The sequence below is a fragment of the Nycticebus coucang genome, chromosome 17 (genome assembly GCF_027406575.1).
Source record: "Nycticebus coucang isolate mNycCou1 chromosome 17, mNycCou1.pri, whole genome shotgun sequence".
Taxonomy (NCBI): Eukaryota; Metazoa; Chordata; class Mammalia; order Primates; family Lorisidae; genus Nycticebus; species Nycticebus coucang.
Window position 1 is genome coordinate 12,453,690 of NC_069796.1, and position 22,079 is coordinate 12,475,768.

General features: G+C 41.7%; 1 protein-coding gene across 1 annotated transcript in view; it reads right to left on the reverse strand.

Moving 5' to 3' along the window:
• Nucleotides 1-22,079, reverse strand: part of REEP5 (receptor accessory protein 5) — a 47,135-nt gene that overhangs the window by 12,074 nt on the left and 12,982 nt on the right. Inside the window, exon 3 of the mRNA XM_053567038.1 lies at nt 11,534-11,672. Coding sequence (XP_053423013.1) covers nt 11,534-11,672 — 139 coding nt within the window. The remainder of the gene's footprint in view (nt 1-11,533; nt 11,673-22,079) is intronic.

The following is a 22,079-nucleotide window of genomic DNA, read 5'->3' on the forward strand; positions in this document are numbered from 1 at the left end:
TGCACAGAGGGTAGTGGGTTCAAACCCAGCCTGGGCCAGGTAAACAACAATGACAACTACAACATAAAACTAGCTGGGCGTTGTGGCAGATGCCTGTAGTCCCAGCTGCTTGGGAGGCTGAGGCAAGAGAATCGCTTAAGTCCAAAAGTTGGAGGTTGCTGTGAGCTGTGACGCCACCATACTCTACCGTGGGTGACATAGTGAGACTCTGTCCCCCCCAAAAAAACAAAGAAGCTCTGATGGCAGCACCCGTAGCTCAGTGGGGAGGATGCTGGCCACATACACTGAGGCTGGAGGGTGTGAATGCAGCCAGGGCCGGCTAAAACAACAATGACAACTGCAACAACAACAAAAAAAATAGCCGGGCGTTGTGGCAGGCATCTGTAGTCCCACCCAACTACTCCGGAGGCTGAGGCAAGACAATCGCTTAAGCCCAAGAGATTGAGGTTGCCGTGAGCTATGACGCCACGGCACTCTACCCAGGGCAGCAGTTTGAGACTCTGTCTCAAAAAAAAAAAAAAAACCAAGAAAAAAGAAAAAGCTATGATATCTTTATTAAGATTGTGTTTTAAGTTTGCTCTAGAGATGCAAAGCTCATAGGAGACTAACACTAATGATACTTTGAGCTTAAAATTCACAAATAGCTCACTCTATGAACATCATGTTGGGTGTAAGAAATTTATACTACATTTTGTACTTGTATTACCCTCAAAATACAAAACAAAACTCAGCTTCTCAACAGATTAATCTCAGCTACAGGACTCTGGAAAAGTAACATTCATGAATTACAATTTGTTACAGATGCACAAGAGCTTTTAAAAAACAGAGACTCCCCAGGAATTGGAGGTCGAAAAAGTGAGACTCTGTCTCTAAAAAAAAAAAAACAAAAAACAAACAAACAAACAAAAAAAAAACAGAGACTACCAGACTAACTTTAAAAAAAAAAAAAACCTAAAAACTCAGCCTGAGCAAGGGTGAGACCCACATTTCTACCAAAAGTAGAAAAAGAATAGCCATCTATTATGGCAAGTGCCTGTAGTCCCAGCTACTGGGGAGGCTGAGGCAGGAGGGTCACTTCAGCCCAGGAGATTGAGATTGCTGTGAGCTAGGCTGACACCACCGCACTCTAGCCTCGGTAACAGAGTAAGACTCTGTCTCAAAATTAAGGAAAATAAAATGAAAACCTATAAACTATAACTATATGCTTAATAAAACTGCCCAAAAGGAAACCAATAGAAAACACCGAAAATAAAATTATAGAAAAGATGTATCAGACAAATACCAACTCCCAAAATAGCTCATATAGTCATGTTAATACATAAACATTACTTAAGGCAAAATAAATAAATAGAATGATAAAGAAGGAAAATAATTTACCAAGAATATTAAAATTCCTGAACATACATACATACAGACACACCATTGAAATATGTAAATTATATACAGCTTGGTATATCTTTCTAATTTTATATTTTTATAATTATAGAATTTATATTTTATAATTATATGCCAATAGATAGCTTTAAATATGGCTTTGAAATGTTAATTTAAAAGTCATAATTATATAGATAAGATCCACAATCACTGATTTTAACACTTCCATCCGAAATTGATATATCTGAAAATTAGTTAGCATACAGAACAAAGAACACAACATTTAAAATCTTGATCTAGGCTCGGTGCCTGTGGCTCAAGTGGCTAAGGCGCCAGCCACATACACCTGAGCTGGCGGGTTCGGATCCAGCCCCAGCTCGCCAAACAACAATGATGGCTGCAACCAAAAAAATAAATAAATAAAATAAAATAAAACCTTGATCTAAAGATATATGCAGACTCTCCACCCAACAAACAGGGATTCTCAGAGTTAATACATAGAGGGTAAAGGATGGGCTCAGAGGAACTAAGCTCCAATCCTGGGAGCCGGCAAACCTTGTGCAGGTTACTTGATTGATTACGTCTGTTTTTCCCTCTATAAAATAGGTATTAATTGAAAAATTTAAAAATCTATCTGTATAATTTTGTAAGAAAATAAAAGCATTATGAGTACTGAGCATAGTAGGGGCTCTGTCTCTGTCCCAGAAATACTGTGTCTTCTACCAACATCCATGAAACCGTAACAGGCTAATTCATTAGCTCTGAGTGGGATAAAAAGAAATCTCAGAACCAGCTAACTATAAATATATTTATATTTTTTCTTTCTTTTTTTTTTTTTTGCTCTTATGCATCTGCTCTCATTCTGTTGCCCAGGCTGGAATGCAGTGACACTGTAACCACAAACTCCTGGGCTCAGGCTCCCCCCACCTCAGCCCCACACCACCATACTCAGCTAACTTTTTATTTTCTATTTTTTTTTTATTGTTAAATCATAGCTGTGTACATTTGTGCAATCAAGTACAATGTGCTTGTTTCATATACAATCTGAAATATTCTCATCAAACTGTTCAATGTAGCCTTCATGGCATTTTCTTAGTTATTGTATGTAGACATTTGTATTCTGCCTTTAGTAAGTTTCGCCTGTACCCATTCAGCTAACTTTTTAAATTTTTTGTAGAGATAGGGTGCCTCTGTGTTGCCCAGCCTGGTCTTTTACACCTGGCCTCAAGTGATCCTCCTGCCTTAGCCTCCCGAAGTGCTGGGTTTACAAGTGTGAGCCACTAAGCCCAGCTAGAACCGAAAAACATTTAAACAAGTGTTTTGGAATCCTTTTTTTGTTGTTGTTAAAAGACAGAATCTCACTCTGCCACCCTGGGTAGAGTGCTGTGGCACAGCTCACAGCAACCTCAAACCCCTGGGCTCAACCTCAAACCCCTGCCTCAGCCTCCTAAGTAGCTTGGACTACAGGTGCTCACCACAACACTCAGCTAGTTTTTCTATTTTTAGCAGAGAAGGGGTCTTGCTTTTGCTCAGGCTGGTCTCGAACCTCTGAGCTCAAGCAATACACCTGCCTCAGCCTCCCAGAGTGCTGGGATTACAGGTGTGAACCACCACCCCCAGCCTGGAACTCTTCTTTTACTACCTGAAATGAAATTTAAAGTAATGATATACTTACATAATTACAAAAAAAACAATATGCTACTAACTGTAATATAAAGGAGAAACAAAATGTAAAATATGTAGATGTAGATATACAAACAGAAGTATACTAAAAAACACCATAAAATACTCTCAAGTAGAATCAGTGACTATAACAGCTACAAACAAAATCCTCCATATATTCCCTGAAGGTTAAGAATTTTTGAATGGAGGAACTGCACAGCCTGCTTCCTTATCAAAGTGCTCACCCAAACACAATTACTGCCATATCCTCCCAGTTACGATTTTAAGGGACCCCCCCTTTCACCTTTCCCTGCCCTTTCCCCTCACATCTAACAGACTCCAAAACTCACTTGCTGAGTGCAGACTGTGGAATACACAGGATGTTAGAGTCAGGAAAGCAAGGGAGGGAAGCATGGCCCAGAGGGGAGGGCAAAGAGTCAGATGAGCGCCTGGGAACCTCGCACATGCACACTGCCACGGGCGTGAACAGACAGCTGTGCAAAACTTCACACACACACAGTGGCAGCCTGAGACCTTCTGTTAGAGGCCCTTGTACTCAATGAAGCCAGTGCCCTGAGATACCCTCAGTGCGTGCAGGGAGTACTGTGCTGACTGTTAGTTTTCCCAGCAACTCTGCTCCGGCATCCCTTGGGCTTGAGCAGCAGCATATCTTAGTGAATTATAAGAAGATGTGGCCAGAGAACATTGGTTTTCTGAGCTACACGTTTGCAGTAATCCAAAATGGAGAACAAAACGTCTGCACTTTTCAGTAGGTTTCATTTCCTTGGCATAGGGCCAGGTTCACGACAGCAGACCTGCAGGCCACCACCTCTCTAGTTAACATTTCCTCATGGAAGTCTTTCGCTTTAGAATATGCAAACTTTGTACAGTATTTTCTGGTGGATGCTTATATAGGAAACACTAATATATACGTACCCCAAACTCATTGCAATATTTTAAACAAAATGACTGGAACTACATTTTTGACAGGAGAAACATCAGAATCCCTTGTGCACATTTTGAATAGTATGCAGAGCGTCAAAGGGGTGTGTTGTGTATTACCGCAAACAAGGCAATCGTTTCTTACCAACTATATTAACTAGAGCAGGGAAGTGTTTTTAGCATCTAACATCCTAATATGATATTTTTATATATAGGAACTTTGCTATGTTTCATTAATAGTTAGAAAATTGGTTGGGAGTTTTAGATTGACATGTAATACATTTGATTTTTTCCCATTTAAAATGGAAGAAAACAGCACCTGGCTGGTATTTGTACACAGAACGTCTGGTTTTCAGGAATGGATTACTGATAGACAGATGCCCATGTTACATTATAACCACAGGCATCAAGCTGAAGTGGAAATGGCTCACTGGATTAGGAGTCAGGAGAGGTGGGGTCTGTCATAAAACAGGTGATTAGGTAAATCAAAGTCTGTAAGAAAATTTCCTCTTCTCCAGGGTTTTAAATTAACGTACTTGAAGAAAGTATACAAGAGTAGTAGGATTGGGCGGCACCTGGGGCGTGGTGAGCAGGGCACCGGCCCCATATACTGAGGGTGGCAGGTTTGAACCTGGCCCCGGCCAAACTGCAATAAAAAAACAGCCGGGTGTTGTGGCGGGTGCCTGTAGTCCCAGCTGCTTGGGAGGCTGAGGCAAGAGAATCAGCTAAGCCAAGAGCTGGAGGTTGCTGTGAGCTGTGATGTCACAGCACTCTACCGAGGGCAACAAAGTGAGAGTCTGTCTCTAAAAAAAGAGAGAGCAGTAGTATTACCAAATTCCGAAGTTTTTATTAGCTGTTGAAAATCTCTGAAATAATATCTGCCCATGTAAATACCAACTCCAGCAATCCAGATCAACTGTCTTTTTTGGGTGGTCTGACTGACATGTACATTTTTGTACCTCTTTGATGCGATCATTTTGTAGGCTATACTCCAGAGTATTAATTTACTACTTCTAGGTATTGTCTTGAGACAGTAAAATAATTACTGCTCTCCACCTACATCCTTAGCATTTTCCGGTTCTCAAATGAAATCATTTTCTTCTATTAAAAATAAAGTTAATTACTTTTCAACTCTCAAGGTGATATTCAGCTGCCAACTTTTGCAATTCGCTCTTCTTAATCTGTGTAACTGTTCTACAGCCCAGGAATAGTCTGAGTTTCATTAAAGTCACCTACCCAGATCTGGCCATCCTTTTAATCAAGCTGTCCCCAAAGTGCCAGCTGACAGAACTCCCAAGGGCAACATAAACAGTGCTGGCCGCAGTTCAGCCAAAGAGTCCAGGCTGTCTTAACAGGGGACCGGCACCATTGGCACTGATACACGACTCCTCACATCACAAATTACAACAGCGCAGACAATTCTGTCTGTGATTCTAATGCCATCATCATCGATCTTCCTTCCCCCAGAAGTATCTCCAAGGTAGGGATGTGCTTCATTAAACATGCAATTCAGGCACTAGCATGGTCAGTAATGAGTGTTAATGTCAGAAAAAATACATTTCAACACTGACTTCCTCGTATGCTACAGTGCCTTGACCAGAAGCGTAAGTCTTCACCTTTGTCATGTTTTTGTTTTTTTTTTCTCTTTTGGCCGGGGCTGGGTTTGAACCCACCACCTCCGGCATATGGGACCGGCACCCTACTCCTTGAGCCATTCACCTTTGCCATGTAGCCACAAGTATAGTGATGAGCCAAATTTAAGACAGATTCCTCAGCATGCATAGATACAAGCTAAAAAAGAGCATGTGAAGGAAAGATTTCCCTGCAACAATTAGGAAGAGAGAAACTATGCTGCCAGTGGGTGAAAAAGCACAGGTGGCAGTCTCAACCAGGGCTTAAACCTGCCAGACTTAATTTTGCTCTAAAAATAAATCTGGAAAATGATTTATACAAAGGTAAATACAAGGTACAAAGATACTAATTGTAGCATTATTTGCAACAGCAAAACAAATGTCCTGAATGTCTCTCAAGTGGAAAATTATTACCTAAACTAGATTAGACAGCTATGTTGAAGAATATTGAATAATATGAAAAAATATTATTGTATCAGCTGAAAATAGGGCGATATCAAATGATATATAGTATGTGGTTCCAACTACACACAGATGGTTAGAGAGTAATACATATATATAGTGCTGTGTGTATTTATTAACACATTTGTTCAAGATGTACGGTTACAAATGCTATTTTCTTCCCTATCCAAGATCCACCAAGACATGCACACACATACATTTATGTGCGCCCACATGCATACAAATGTAAACAGTAGGATAAGAACTCTGTTTGAATCATCAAAGTATCCCCCAGACCTAGAACAGAATCTGGCACACAGAGCTTCTAAAAAATATCTGCTGAATAAAGAAATGAGCACATATAAATTTCATTAATTTGTAAACCCTTCTGCTCAAGGCCAGACCTCAGAGCAAACCTTGTAACATAAAGATTTAGTTTCTACCTAAATACATCACGTTACCTTTTCTTTACTTTTTTTTTTTTTTTTTTTTGAGACAGAATCTCACTTTGTTGCCCTTGGTAGAATGTCATGGCATCACAGCTCACAGGAATGTCAGATTCTTGGACTCAAGCGATTCTCTTGCCTTAAGAGAGTTCAAGTAGCTGGGACTACAGGTGCCTGCCACAACACCCGGCTCTTTTTTTTACAGACAAGGTCTCCCTCTGGCTCAGGCTAGTCTCAAACTCCTCCTGAGCTCAATCTACCCTCCTCGGCCTCCCAGAGTGCTAGGATTACAGGTGTAAACTGCGCCCAGCCACCTGTTACCTTTTCAACTAAGCCTAGCCATTGGTTACTTTTATTTTCCTCCAATATTATAGGCTGTTTTAGAAAAAAATGAAAAAACAAAAACAAAAAACAATATTAACTCTGCAAGAAATAAAATATTAAGAGTGTACTTCCTTGCAGGTCTTTTTTTTATACACTCCTGTACAATTACCATGTGACTGTCAATAGCATAAGATATATGCTTGTCCTTAAAATGAATGTTCTCCTACAACTTCTCCTACTGACTCTGCAACTCTGAGGCTTTTTCTCGGTCCATTCACTGAAGCCATTCAGAATATGCCACTAATCAGGAAAAAAGCATTGTAATTGACAGCATCATTAATTTTTTTTTTTTTCAGAGTCTCAAGCTGTCACCCTGGGTAGTACCGTGGCGTCACAGGTCACAGCAACCTCAAACTCTTGGGCTTAGGTGATTCTCTTGCCTCAGCGTCCCAAGTAGCTGGGACTACAGGCCCCCTCCACAATGCCCAGCTATTTCTTGGTTGTAGTTGTCACTGCTGGTTGGCAGGCCCAGGCTGGATTCGAACCCATCGGCTCCAGTATATGTGGCTGGCACCCTAGCCACTGAGCTACAGGCACCAAGCCCATCATTAATTTTTAATACTCTCAAGTATATTATCTACTTGGAACAGGCAATAAATTCACTCTCACTAATAATGGCTAATCATTTCACCACTAGGGAAGAAAATTTGCTGCAAAGCAATATTTTAAATGTACTTTAAAACCAAATATAAATGATTCAGTGATTGTCATTTATTTTGGATCCTCTCTCTACCTCTGTGCCTCCATTAGCAGAGGTGATGAGCGCAGGCTAGAAGTCAGGAATGCTCACATTTCAGAAGTCTGAGGTCAGAGACTAGTGCAAGGGGCTCCTCTTACAGGATACTACTTATTCACTGCATTGGGCCCATGGCAAAAGCCAGGTTTCTTTCCATCAGAGACTACACTGTGAGGTCACTACCATTAGATGCATCTTACTAAGGGCTTCAAAACTATTTAAAGTTTAAAATACATCATATCCAAATTAAAGATTATAAAAATAGGCCAGGCACAGTGGCTCACACCTGTAATCCTAGCACTCTGGGAGGTGGAGACAGCTGGATTGCTTGAGGTCACCAGTTCAAGACCAGTTTGCGCAAGAGCTAAAAACTAGTCAGATGTTGTGGTGGGCGCCTGTAGTCCCAGCTATTTGGGAGACTAAGGCAAGAGGATCACTTGAGCCCATGATTTTGAAGTTGCTGTGAGCTGTGATGCCATGGTACTCTACCAAGGGTGAGACTGTCTCAAAAAAAAAAAAGTGAAACTCTGTCTCAAAAAAGATTATGAAAATATTTTTAAAGGCTAAAAATAACAAAAATACACAAAAAAGGCCAGTAATCTTTGAAATCTTAAATTTTCCCACAGACCAATTTTCGAAAGGAAAATTTTCCAATGTCATAAGGCATTCCCTGGTGATGTCATACAAAAATGTTTTAAATATAAGCCAGGAAAGGTAACTCATATCTGTAATCCCAGCACTCTGGGAGGCTGAGGTGGGATGATAGCTTAAAGCCAAGAGCTTGAGACCAGCCTTATCAACAAAGCAAGATCCCATATCTCAACAAAAGGTTTAAAAAATGAGCTGGGCATGGTGGTGCGCCTTGTAGTCCCAGGTACTCGGGATGCTGAGGTGGGATAATCGCTTAAGCCCAGGAGTTTGAGATTACAGTGAGAAGGATCAGGCCACTGCACTGCAGTTTGGGCAACAGAGTGAGACACTGTCACTGAGGAAAACAGATGGAAATCAGCTAAGGAGGCCAGTTACTTCTCCACCCTTCCTGCTCCACTCCCTACAACTGTGAATTATAACCCAGGAACATCTCATCTAATACTGCCATGGGGCTGTGGGTGAGGGGGACAAAGGCAAAGCCTCCAGCCAGGGAGCTGCTTAGTAGGTAAAGAGAAATTAACTACGATGCCTTTGCACCAGGGGCTCTCCACCCCCAGCCTCATCCACCCCTACACAGAACTTCCCAAGAGTACATGGACTGGCCTAGCATTCCAGTACCCGATAGAACAGCTGATACCCTGGGAGGAAAGTGAGTTTGCAGAACATGAGTTTAAAGGTACCACCATTCTCAAAGAAAAAAGACACAATCAATGACAGATTGTTTTTCAGGACCAAAAATACTAGAATTGACTGATCAAGAATTTTAAATTTGATTGGTAACCACACTAAAACAAGACAAAATATTAACATTATGAAAGAAGAACAAGAAAACACAGAAAAGAGCCAAGCAAAAATATTAGGTATGAAAAATGTAACAGCTGAAAAGAAAAACCCAATATATGGTATCATGGATATAATATGTTATAACCACAGAACAAATTTGCAAATTGGAAGGTCAGATTGAGAAATCTCCCTGGAAGAAGGAAAGTACAAATAAATAGATTTCTTTTAAAAAAGCTAAGACCCAAGAAAAAGATAACAATAGAACCTCCCTAGTTGACCACCACCCTAAACTGGGCACTTCCCTTAAGTGACCTAATCTTCATGGACCAGACAGGCACCACCTGTTGGCGTCAGTACAGCTGGCCCAGTTCCTGTGTCGACCACCTCTGTATGCTGACTCGTTTGTTTCAATCCCTTGGGTGGCAAACTTTAGAGGTTCTACTGTCTGTGTCTATAGTTACCCAGAATTAAAAATCAAGGTAACATGATCAATGTGATGATGGCTGGGGTGAGGGAGTTTCCTGTATCTAATTTTCTATATCTAAATTTCCTTTGATTAAAAAAATAATTTTAAGTACATAGAAATGGAGACTAAGTAGGACAAACTGAAATCATAAGAATACTACAAATACATTGGGTGGCGCCTGTGGCTGAGTGGGTAGGGCGCCAGCCCATATACCAAGGGTGGCGGGTTCGAACCTGACCCTGACCAAACTGCAACAACAACAACAACAACAAAAAAAAAAAGCCGAGCATTGTGGTAGGTGCCTGTAGTCCCAGCTACTCGGGAGGCTAAGGCAAGAGAATCACCTAAGCCCAGGAGTTGGAGGTTACTGTGAGCTGTGATGCCACAGCACTCTACCGAGGGCAATACAGTGAGACTATGCCTCTCTTTTTTTTTTTCTTTTTGTTTTTTGTAGAGACAGAGTCTCACTTTACTGCCCTCGGTAAAGTGCCGTGGCATCACACGGCTCACAGCAACCTCCAGCTCTTGGGCTTACGTGATTCTCTTGCCTCAGCCTCCCGAGCAGCTGGGACTACAGGCACCCGCCACAACGCCCGGCTATTTTTCTGTTGCAGTTTGGCTGGGGCTGGGTTTAAACCAGCCACCCTCGGTATATGGGGCCGGCGCCCTACTCACTGAGCCACAGGCGCCGCCCGAGACTATGTCTCTTAAAAAAAAAGAGGCCTGAATATATAAATTTAAAAAAACAAATTATTAGTTCCAGAGGAACCACTCTATGGTCCAACTGAATAGCATTTTCAAAGCCATAACATTGTAAGTGATGAAAGTTTACTTAACAGAAAGCAAGGTGTGGGCACACAGGAGAATGGGGCGTGGGAAGGCTCCATGCTCGCGGCAGGGGCAGGAAAGCTACATCCTTATCTTCCTGCAGGAATCAAGAGCTAACGCATGAAACAGAAAAAATTTCAAAATGACCACACAAGCATATTATTTACAAACAGAGGTAAAGGACCAAACAGAAGTGAATAAATGAAGTGACAGTGGTTGCCATAAATGAAGTGACAGTGGTTGCTTCCCAGGAAGCAACGTGGGGGGCAAGGTGCAGAGTTGCCATCTTTCTGCAGAAGTCTTACACAACTATTTGAACCTTTAAACTCTGTCCCATGTAGCTTTCATTAAAATGAATACCAACAAAAGGTAAGGGAAAGAAGAGATCACAGGACCGGGTTGGACACACCGCTCTCTTCAGCTTGTGCAGTCCACATGCCTGGCTCTGAACAGGAAGGAGGTCTGTGTCACCCAGCTGGAAGAAGGGCGTCTTCCATGAAAGTCACTTGAGGAATTGCCCCAAGACAGCTTATCCCATTTATGGAATCTATTCAAAGTAGTGAACCTTTTGATTCTCACTCACCTCTGGTGCAAACTGGGAGTTCATGGAGGTTCCATTAGGAATGAGTTTCAACCTCCTATTCCTTTCCCCCCACATATTGGTAACTGACACTGACGCTCTGCCAAACACAGGTTTGCCAGCAATGACCCCTGACTACTGCGCCTGCCAAAGTCATTGAAGTGGCTTCCTTAGTGAGCCACTGCACGCCCTCTTTCTTCAAACCTATGTAAGAAATAAGTACTTTTCCTCCAGATTGATTCCTGTTCACATCATGAATAATCAGTGACCTGCTGAAATCTGCAATGCTTCCATAATAAACGCAGGCATCACTGCATGAAGACAGGATCTTAGCAAACTAACACAATGTTTGTGCTAGGTCATAGTATTCCCATCTATTGTTATTATTAAACACATCTCGAACACACAACTGCTCTGGCTATTTTAAAGCTAGTATACAAATGAAGCAAGCCATGTCAAACCCTGCCTTCTTGTTTATAATCTGAGACAGAGCCATGGATGTACAATAACATTGAAGCATCTGATACAGGTCCTGAGAGAGAATTTTGGTGGTAGAGAATGAAGCCAATATGCACGGGGAAGGAAACAGCAGTTCAGAATTCAGCATACCTTGAGCATGTAGTAGAAAGGGAACCAGGACAGGAAGAGATCAGAGAAGAATTCAGCAATGCTGAACACGCCGTACACTACCCAGTAGGTCAGCCACTGGGTATCATCTTCTTTGTTGGGACTCTCTATGGCTTTAATTCTGAAAGGCAATACAAAAGAAAGTACATCCTTTAGTAAGATCCCAGTGAAACATTTTCAGACATGATACTTTCCAGCCTGTCCCCCCACCACCACTGAGAAACTCGGACAAACTGTTCCCAGATGCAAGAGCACAGCATGAAGACAGGAGGCAGAGGGAGGATCAGAACGGACTGTCACAGCCGGCTGCTGGTCACCAGGGAAGCCAGCACCAGCTGTCACTGCCCCTGGAGCTCCACCCCTGGAGAGCCTCCGCCTGAGCCCTGGTAGATACCACCGGAGAGTGGGAACTGGAGCGACCCCCACTTCCACGTTGGGTCCTGCCATCAGGAATAGATAAGAAGAATTCTCACAGTAACTAGTTCTTACGTACTTTTAATAACTGAGGTACGTCATGGGCGAGCAAGAACTCCCCATAAAGCAACTTTTGGAACATAGGTCTGGCACTGCCCAAGGTCCACAACATACTTTATAACAAGTGAAAAAGACCCTCGTGGAGTTGAGAGTGTCTTTATGGGATCCTCAGGTTCGGGACGTTCCTCCCCTCCTCAGGTAATAACACGCCTTTCCCAACCTTAACTAATGTTTTAAAAAAGTCATTCTACAAATAGACGGAAATATATTATTATTATTTTTTTTTCATTTCAGATTAATGTGAGGGTACGAACAACTAGGTTACAATGTTTGCATTTGGCAGGTAGAGTCCCTTTTGTAGTTGTGTCCCACCCCCAGGGAGTGGACATTGTGCCCATGACGTGGGAGCACACCAATCCCCCTCCCTCCTTCCCCTCTCCCGACTTGAACTGAGTTTTCTCTTGTGTGGGCGTGTATTAGATTGTCTGCTGGCTTCATATTAGTCCTGAGTACACGGGATGCTTGCTTTTCCATTCTTGTGAAACTTTACTAAGAGAATGGGTTTCAACTAGATGGAAATAAATTTAAAACGATCTTTTACTTCTGACTTACAGAAATGTCCTCTAGACTTGGGATTTCCTCATTCTAACCTAAAGCTCCACAGTTTCTTGTCCTATCTGAACATATATCTGGATATGTGTCATAACTGAGCTGGACTAAAACAGTAAACTAGAAGAAATCTTTAAGATAGGCTCACCACCGAAATGCACTGGCCACTCCAGGACATCAGCTCCCTGAAGACACAGCTGCTAACTCATGCTGACTCACTCACTGAGAAAGCCCTTAGGAAAGTAATTAGAAGCAGGTGTGTGTGCGCATGCACATGTTTCAAGAAAATAACCAAAACAGAGAAAAGCTGCAGCTGAATGACATGATTGCTAAGGAGGAAGACACAGGCAGAAGTGACAAAGTGAATGCCGCCTTGAACTTCAAGACTAAACAAAAAATGTTCTCTTAAAATACAAGAAGGATAGAAAATGAATTTAGGAGAGCTGATTATAAAATAATAGCTTGTGATGTGAGGATAAGCTTGTGTTTTAGCTTCCCCCATCCAGAAGTGAGGAAATGTAATGGAGGCCAATGGGGACCGGCAGGGGGCGTGTTAACCGGGGTTCCCATGGAAGCCTGGGCTTCCCACTCAGAGCTCCATTTGCTGTAGTTTGACTTACCTGTTTATATTTAAGTGGGTATGTTTAGTTAGTAGTATGATTAAAAATTTGTTTCTTATACACTCACCCTGGGCAGCGCAGGTTATAGTTACATTTTTCTTCAAGTCTTTGTTTTGTGCACCAAAGCATTCCATGACTAAACTATCTACTCTATCATTCCAAAGGAAGAAGCTCTCAGAACATGCCTGGGAAATTGAACAGCCTTTTTAAAATATGATATGAATACCAAAAAATTTGATGAGACTTGTCAAATCCAGAGGCTTTTAAATTCTTTTGACCCTCAGTAAGCATCCATCTCATATTATCCATTAAACATATTCACATATTCCCATATATAAACTAAAGCAGATGCTTCATGAAACCATTCTGACATTTTCAATCCCATTCTATTTCATTATTTTTAAGATTTTAGTCAAGATCCACAGATTCAAAAAGAGAAAAACCGCCCCCACAGTTCACTTTCAGCTCTTCAAAGAATGAGAAGTGGTTAGTTCTCTAATCTATCAACAATATGAATTCAGGAGTTCTCCCGTTAGTACACTGGAACACCATGTAGAAATATTGAATAGCAGAAATAAAAGAACTCAAAATGAACAGTGAACACTAATCACAACTGTAGAAAACCAAGGCACAGGAAAGAAGACAGGAAAGGACCACAGGAAGTGATTTACTACACTGAAAAGATTTTTCTTTTCTTTTTTTTTTTTTTTTGGTATCCTTGTCAGGGCAGGAAAATGTTTTTTTAATAGAATTTCTCATATTATCAAAGCATTTAATTATTTATTTTTAAAAATGTGTATACTTGTTAGAACATGAGCTACTCAAAACAAGAAGGTAAGACAGTCGGCTACCCGGAATCAGGAACCTGAGACTCAAGAGGGGTGCTGCGCTCACGGGGGCACCTGTAGCTCAGCGGCTAGGGCACCAGCCACATACACCAAGGCTGGCGGGTTCGAACCCGGCCCAGGCCTGCTAAAAACAACAACAAAAAAATAGCCAGGTGTTGTGGCAGGTGTCTGTAGTCCCAGCTACCTGGGAGGCTAAGGGCAAGAGAATTGCTTAGGCCCAAGAGTTTGAGGTTGCTGTGAGCCGTGATGCCACGGCACTCTGCCTAGGGCAACATAAATGAGACTCTGTCTCAAAAAAAGAAAGAAAGAAAGGTGCTGTGCTTGATCCAGTCATGGTGAGGGAAGAAAAGAGCCTACAGCTGAGGTTTCCTGGGCACCATCTGCTTATCTAGCGTCTCAACAGACTTCCTGGTTCAGGCAGAGTGGACATAGGTGATTCCTCACATACACCCTGCTGCCTGCACATATACGGAATCATATTCCAACCTGGTGTATAAGACTAGGGATGTAGCAATCTAAATGAATTTTAAGTCATAAAGACTACCCAAAGCAGGTGTTTACAAAATTTTTAAAAAGCATCGGACCGTTGAAACACATTTTGGCATATCCATACAATGAAATATTCCAAAGCCTTTAAAAAGAATATTAACAGGGAAAGATGTTCAAGATACAGGGTGGGGTGTACAAAGTACATTTTAGTTTAGTTTAAAACAGGAAAAAAAAAAAAGACGACATGTTTGTGTGTCTTTATAGACCAAGAATGGTATGTAGAAAGATACACTACGTTTCAAATTGTATAAAGTTAATCCCGGGTACTGAATAACAGAATTTTACTTAAGGTCTCTGCAATAAGTATGTGCTAATTTTTATAATAAAAAGAAGTGACAGAAGATTCCTAGTAGAAAAAGAAATGGGCACCAGACTATCTGTACCTACTTCCTCCTAGGAGACCAGTTGTCTCTTTATGGCTTTGTTAACACAAACACTAAAGTGAACAGCAGACACATTCATTTAATTTCTCTCTTGAGAAAACAGCTAATGTTTTCTGACGAACAAACTTGTCTGCTGCTGGTCAGACCCATCTGTTGTGTTTTAGAGCACGAGGCCTGCAACACAGACGTACACGGAGAGAGGAAAGAGCGCATACAGCTGGCACCTGGCCCTGACTCAATCCACACGTAAACTACTAAGTACACGGAACTCAGGCCGTTGTCTTCTCTGCAGCATTTCCCCATACAGCTTGGTACTTTGGCTCTCTCACTAGGTAGATGACCTTGGGCAAGTTGTTTAATCTCTCTCAGCCTTCATTTGCTCACCTATCAAGTAGGGATTATAGGCCTCATTGTGTTACTGTGAAAATGAAAGTAGTTTATACATGCAAAGCACTTAAAAATAATGAATGCGTAGAGTAAGCAGTCAGTAAATGTTCCCTTCACAGGTAATAATTACTGTTTGTAGTATGGCAGTAACTTGCTATCTTGAGATAAGAGAGAGATCACAGCAGAGCGGTAAGATTCCAGTTCTTTAGCCTAAGTAGAGCTGGTAAAGGGTTTATATCTATTAATAAGACTAAAACAGGATTAGAGAATTACCCATGGATTGTAATTATACTCCACTCTCCAAATCCCAAATGCTAAGGTCATAGTAAAGAGTTAGCTGACGCCCCCAAATCCAGTCTGCAGGTCAATGGGAAGAAATTAAAAACATCTGGAAACATTTTTTAGGCCCACCTACAAAGGCGCAATGGCAGAAATGCTTTATGCTGGCATGGGACTGGTGCTGATATGGACATAAGTCACTAGGCAGCCTTCTTCCAGCCCCCTGGCCCCCAGTAGTTGGTACTCTACCCTTCTGGGTCATCTTCCTATTCACACCTCAGCTGCTGTTTCCTGAAAGCAAGGGCAAGAGCCAAGGATGGCCAAAGAACAGCACTGAACACTTGTGAAGAAAACAAAGGTTGAGGAGAGATGGTCCTGGGCTACCAATATTCTCTCCCATCCACATTAAGTGTCATTTGGAGAACCTAATGTCCCTGACCCATGACACAAGTAAACTTCAAATCCTCTAAGGACTTAGGTGATATTGATAAGTCAACGGAGGTTCACCAGCTGTAACAAGTGCATCGCTCGGGTGAGGAGTATTGACAGTATAGGAGGCTAGGCCTGTGGGGGGAGGGAGTACAAGGGAAATCTCTGCCATCTCCTGCTCAATTTTGCTGTGAATCTAAACTTGCTCTAAAATATAAATTCTATTTTTTAAAAAAGAAAGACTATCCACCAACTAGGCATTCTGTAATACAAGATTTTTAAATTCTTACATTACCTTCATGAAATTTTGTTTTGTTTGAGTCAGAGTCTAACTATGTCACCCTTGGTAGAGTGCCCTGGCGTCACAGCTCACAGCAACCTTAAACTCTTGGGCTTAAGTGATTCTCTTGCCTCAGCCTCTCAAGTAGCTGGGACTACAGGTGCCCACCACAACGCCCAACTATTTTCTTGTTGTAGTTGTCATTGTTGTTGGCAGGATTGGGCTGGGCTTGAACCCGCCAGCCCCCGTGTATGTGGCCGGTGCCCTAGCCGCTGAGCTGCAAGCACCAGGCCAACCATCATGCCATTTTGGTTGCTTTGATCAAGACAGAGTGTATCTGTTCCCATAAATCTAGACACTATGGATATGCTAATAATTTTCAAATTTGTATTGAAAATTTGAAACAGCTCAGGTCTCTCCTTTGTATACAGCCTGCCACATAAGAGATAAGTATTTACCACTAAATGATGACCACCATCATCATCGGGTTTTCATGATACCACTGCTACTTCAGAAATTCCAACATAGTAATGAGCCATTATCTTGCCCAGTGAAGACTCACTTCATGTATGTAGCAGACACTGTCACTGCCTATCAATTGCCATTCCTTTCTTTTCTTACAGAACCCTGAATTTGTGCACATGTGCCTGGCAGAGCTGCCTTTACTCAGGTAAGCGAGGCTCTGGCCCTGGGAAGCATCGCAGTCAGTCTAAAGCCCTCGTGTAATCTTGTTGCCTTTTGCTGGATATTTTCTTAGCCTCCTTGTAGTTAGGGTGCCCAGGAGACAAAGTTCTGACCCATGAAATAGAGAAGGAAATATGATGGGAGGCTTTGGGACAAATGTTTCCTCTCGATAAAATGACAGCCTTACAAGTAAAAGATTTTTTTTTTTTGCAGTTTTTGGCCAGGGCTGGGTTTGAACCCGCCATCTCTGTCATATGGGGCTGGCGCCCTATTCCTTTGAGCCACAGGTGCCACCCACAAGTAAAAGATTTTTGCTCAAGACCTTCCACCTTCCTGCTCGTGAAAGCCTTGGAGCTACAGGGGAGCCATCTTGCTACCTGTTAAGGCAACAGGCATCAGAGACAAGCCTGGACTCCAAGCATGCTGAGAAAGAGCCCAGATCGCTGCAGAACCAGCCTTGGCTTATCAATCTCCAGATTTCTTCTTACATGAGGTAACTCAAGGTCACAGATGCTTAGGCCACTGTTAATGGCTACAGCTGCCTGACATAAAAGGTAACTGTGTATCACTGAACACTTTCTAAACCAAGCTTAAGTTAGTTATCTAGAAACTGCTCTTCTTCCCTTGCTGAGGTTTCGTCTATCAATTAATATATCAAAATGTTAACAGCTTATGTTCACTTGGGGAGACAGGAAAGAGACAACCCTCTATACTATTTTAAAAATTATTTCAGACACAATTTCAGACACCACTGTTACATGCTCTTAATTCACACTTGTTTTGTTCTTAGTATGCAAAATGGTTTTTAGATGTGAACTATACAACCTATTTATATTTCTGTTTTGAGTTCTTATCTTTTCTACGAATGAGTTCGTGTTTATTATGTGTAACAAAGCAGCATTCAGAATTTTAAGCAATTTATAAAAACAGTAAGTAATGTCGAGTAATATGCTACCCAGCTTTTACCTAATATTTGTGATATATTATTACATCATCAAGAAAGTAAAGCTACCAATGAAGGAAAGCAGATATGGGAGGGAAAGCCCGATTTTCTGTCTTTTAGTTATTCTCATGGTTTCAATTATTAAGATCTTCTTGCATCAATGCATAACTTCAGTGAAGCTGTGCTACTGGAATGGATTTTACTTTCTCTTACCTAAATAGAGCTATAAAGTAAGTCTTTTTTGACATTGCATTAACTCAGACTCAATGCCTATTTAATTGGTATTTCAACACTTCCCCTCGTGTTATTTAATTAGAAAATATCAATTTCCTACATTAGGATGGAGTACATATGGTATAAATATTTACGTATTGTACACATATTGTATACTTTAAAGGTAGTTTCTAACAGGGAAGAAGACTGTCTACCTTAACCTTCTTTACTTTGTCATAGTTTTTCTTAAAATAACAAAGAAATTTAAAAAGTGAGAAAGTCAGTGCAAATCAAAAAGTAGAGTGATTTTACTTTTCTTTTCACTAAATTCTCAGTGGTGGGGATGACATGAAATGGCCCAGCAGTGGCTTCCTAGAAAGAAACAGGAGGCCGGTCTGGGGGACCGACCACAGAGTTTCAATGACAGTAGATATACCCTGCACTTACATGCATCTGACACTGTGTAAGCCCTGGGGTCAAAATAATGATACTCAAAGACCTAAAGAGAACAAACAGCGAAAAAGTGATTCTACTGCTAATTAACCAGCATGCGTGTGCTTGGCAACAGGGGTCCTAAGAAGGAAAACACAAGTGGAGTTCCAGAAAACTGAAAATCTCAATGAGAACAAAACTAAAGTAAAAAGTGGATTTAATATTAAAAAGCAGGCCAGGAGGGAGCACTCTGAGAGGCCGAAACTGGAGGATCCCTTGAGGTCAGGAGTTCGAGACCAACCTGAGCAAGAGCAAGACCCCCATCTCTACTAAAAATAATAAAATAAATAAATAAAATATATAAAAATTTAGAAAATGGAAAAATAAATGAAAATAAAAAAATACTATTAGGAAGATTTTCCCTTTAATCTATTGAAAGTTCAGACACAAAGTTAGAGAACCATGATGCTCATGAAGTCAGTTTTCCTGTTAATAATGTTATTAATATGTTAATAAACTAACCACCTTTAATTAAGCAGTTACAGAAGCCTGAGTCTATGTGAAGTATTTGACATATATCATCCTCCCTCCACCTTTTATATGATGAATTGAATTTTATAAAAATTAAGCTGTCTGCCCAAGGGGTAATATAGCTAATAATCTTCAGTCCCACATACATATGCTTCTGATTACTCACACCCAAGACACTTAGGTACTTGTTTCACAAGTAACTCATTTACTATAAATTTTTTTTTTTTTGAGACTGAGTCTCACTTATCGCCCTCAGTAGAGTGCTGTGACATCACAGCTCACAGCAACCTCAAACTCTTGGGCTTAAGCGATTCTCTTGACTCAGCCTCCCAAGGAGCTGGGACTATAGGCATCCAGCTATTTTTTTGTGATTGCAGTTGTCATTCTTGTTTTAGCTGGCCCCAGCCAGGTTTGAACCCACCAGCCTCAGTGTATATGGCCGGCGCCCTACCCATTGAGCTACAGGCACTGCCAGTTACTATAATTCAAACTAGCCAGATGACATAAAATTAAGTAACAGTATATCTTCAAAGCATTAGCTTTACTATTAAAGCCAGTTGTATTGGCTGGGTACAGTGGCTCACACCTATAATCCCAGCACTCTGGAAGGCTGAGGCAGGTGGATTGCTTGAGCTCAAGAGTTCAAGACCAGCCTGAACAAGAGCGAGACCCCAGCTCTAAAAATAGCTGGGTGTTGTGGTGGGTGCCTATAGTCCCAGCTGCTTGGGAGGCTGAGGCAAGAAGATCGCCTGAGCCCAAGAGTCTGAAGTTGCTATGAACTATGACGCCATGGCACTTTAGCCAGGGCAACAAAGTGAGACTCTGTCTCAAAAAACAAACAAGCAAAAAAAAAAAAAAAACAGTTGTATCCAACAGGATTTGAATTTTAATAAGTCAGTTATAGCACCAGACACTGACAGTGTATCCAAAAACACAGTTCATTAAAAAAAAAAAACTAAGTATATGGATAAAAAGCTTTAAGATGCGCTGTTAGTAAGAACAGAAAGGAATCTTCTTCTCCATCTGCTTTTTGTTTTATTTCTAATGTGGCAACTTATTCATTTAATTGCAAATATTACACAGGTCAGGTAGACTCTTTGAATATTGACTACGAAAAATATGGACCACAATGTTTATAATCCTTTTTATTACTAAAGCAGACACAGAACTCGACCATCCACCACACCCGCAATGTGTGGGATTGCTTCCAGCTATATTATCAGAGACTGTGATGTAGGAATTCCTGATATCTCAAAATGACTTTCCTATTATCAGTACCTCAAATAAGAATGAAAAAATACCCAGCCTGAGCAAGAGTGAGACCTTGTCTCTAAAAAAATTAGCCGGGCATCGTGGTGGGTGCCTATAGTCCCAGCCATTCAGGAGGCTGAGGTAAGAGGATCACTTGAGCACAAGAGTCTGAGGTTGCTGTAAGCTGTGATGATACGGCACTCTACCCAGGGTAACAAAGTGAGACCCTGTCACCAAAAAAAAAAAAAAAAAGAATGAAACAGTTTAAGACATAAACACTAGCTCATTCCTATGCCATTAAGAAAAAGGTTTTCTGCTGACAGCCCTTCTGTGGGGGTGCCAGGTGGAAATTCTGGGGCTACGGCTCTTTTCCAGTTGATGAAATGCTTCGTCATTGCTGTCACCATAGGCTAAGGTGAAGATGCATCTTCAGTAATAAGACAGGGTCCCCATCTGTGGCCCAGGCAGGTAGAGTGCAGTGGGATCATCACAGCTCACTGCTGCAACCTCAAAGTCCCGGGCTCCAGGGATCCTCTCGCCTCAGCCACCAGAGTTGTGGCCACGACAGTTCACAGGATGATCAGGATACCGTTGCTTCCCTGGAAGACGCACACACAGCTTCCTATACACAGAGCAACCATATCTTCCAAGCTGAACTCAAAGGCCACTCAAATGAAGCAGCGGAAGTAAAGAAGAAACAAAGGGATCTGTAACTGGTGTGATTAGTTGTACACACCACTGCACTTGGTCCAGCCCAAAGAAGTTAATTAAAAAAATAAAACCTGGAGGAGAAAAGAAAAAGCTTTTCTGTCTTCAAAGAAAAGGTAGGAGACTGGCCGATGGGAAAGTCACACTTCTTTTTTCACTGCACAGGATGTGTGCTTTCACAGCAAGAGAGACGCCCGGCAGAGCAAGGAGACGGATGACAGAATGTGGGTGTACAAGGAGAGTAATCAGCGCCTTTACTGTTTACACTATGGCTCCTCACACACACGCAACCCACCTGAGCTAGGAAGTGGTAAATATGATGCTTCTTAAATACAGAGACACTATATTCTAAAGACAACTACACAAAAACAAGGAGAAAATACACGATGCTCCTTTACTCTCTTTTTTTTTTTTTTTTGAGACAGAGTCTCACTGTGTCGCCCTGGGTAGAGTGCCGTGGCATCACAGCTCGCAGCAACTTCCAACTCCTGGGCTTAGGCGATTCTCTTGCCTCAGCCTCTGGAGTAGCTGGGACCACAGGTGCCGGGCTATTTTTTGTTGTAGTTTGGCCAGGGGCCAGGTTTGAACCCACCACCCTTGGTATATGGGACCGGCGCCCTACTCACTGAGCCACAGGTGCCACCTGATGCTCCTTTACTCTTTAGCAGTGCTCTTATACTATCCCAAGACCGACTCAGTGTGCACACTGCACACCAAGCTAAATTCACAGGCAGATGCATGTTAAGACGAGTCTACGAACACCTATGATGGAGACTGAAGGGTAACTTGAGAAGGCAGTCACTCAGGGGCCACACCTTCTGGTGTTCTATTACAGCACTCTTATTTTCCACCATCCACCATTTGTTGTTTTTTTTTTTTTTTTTTTTTTGTAGAGACAGAGTCTCACT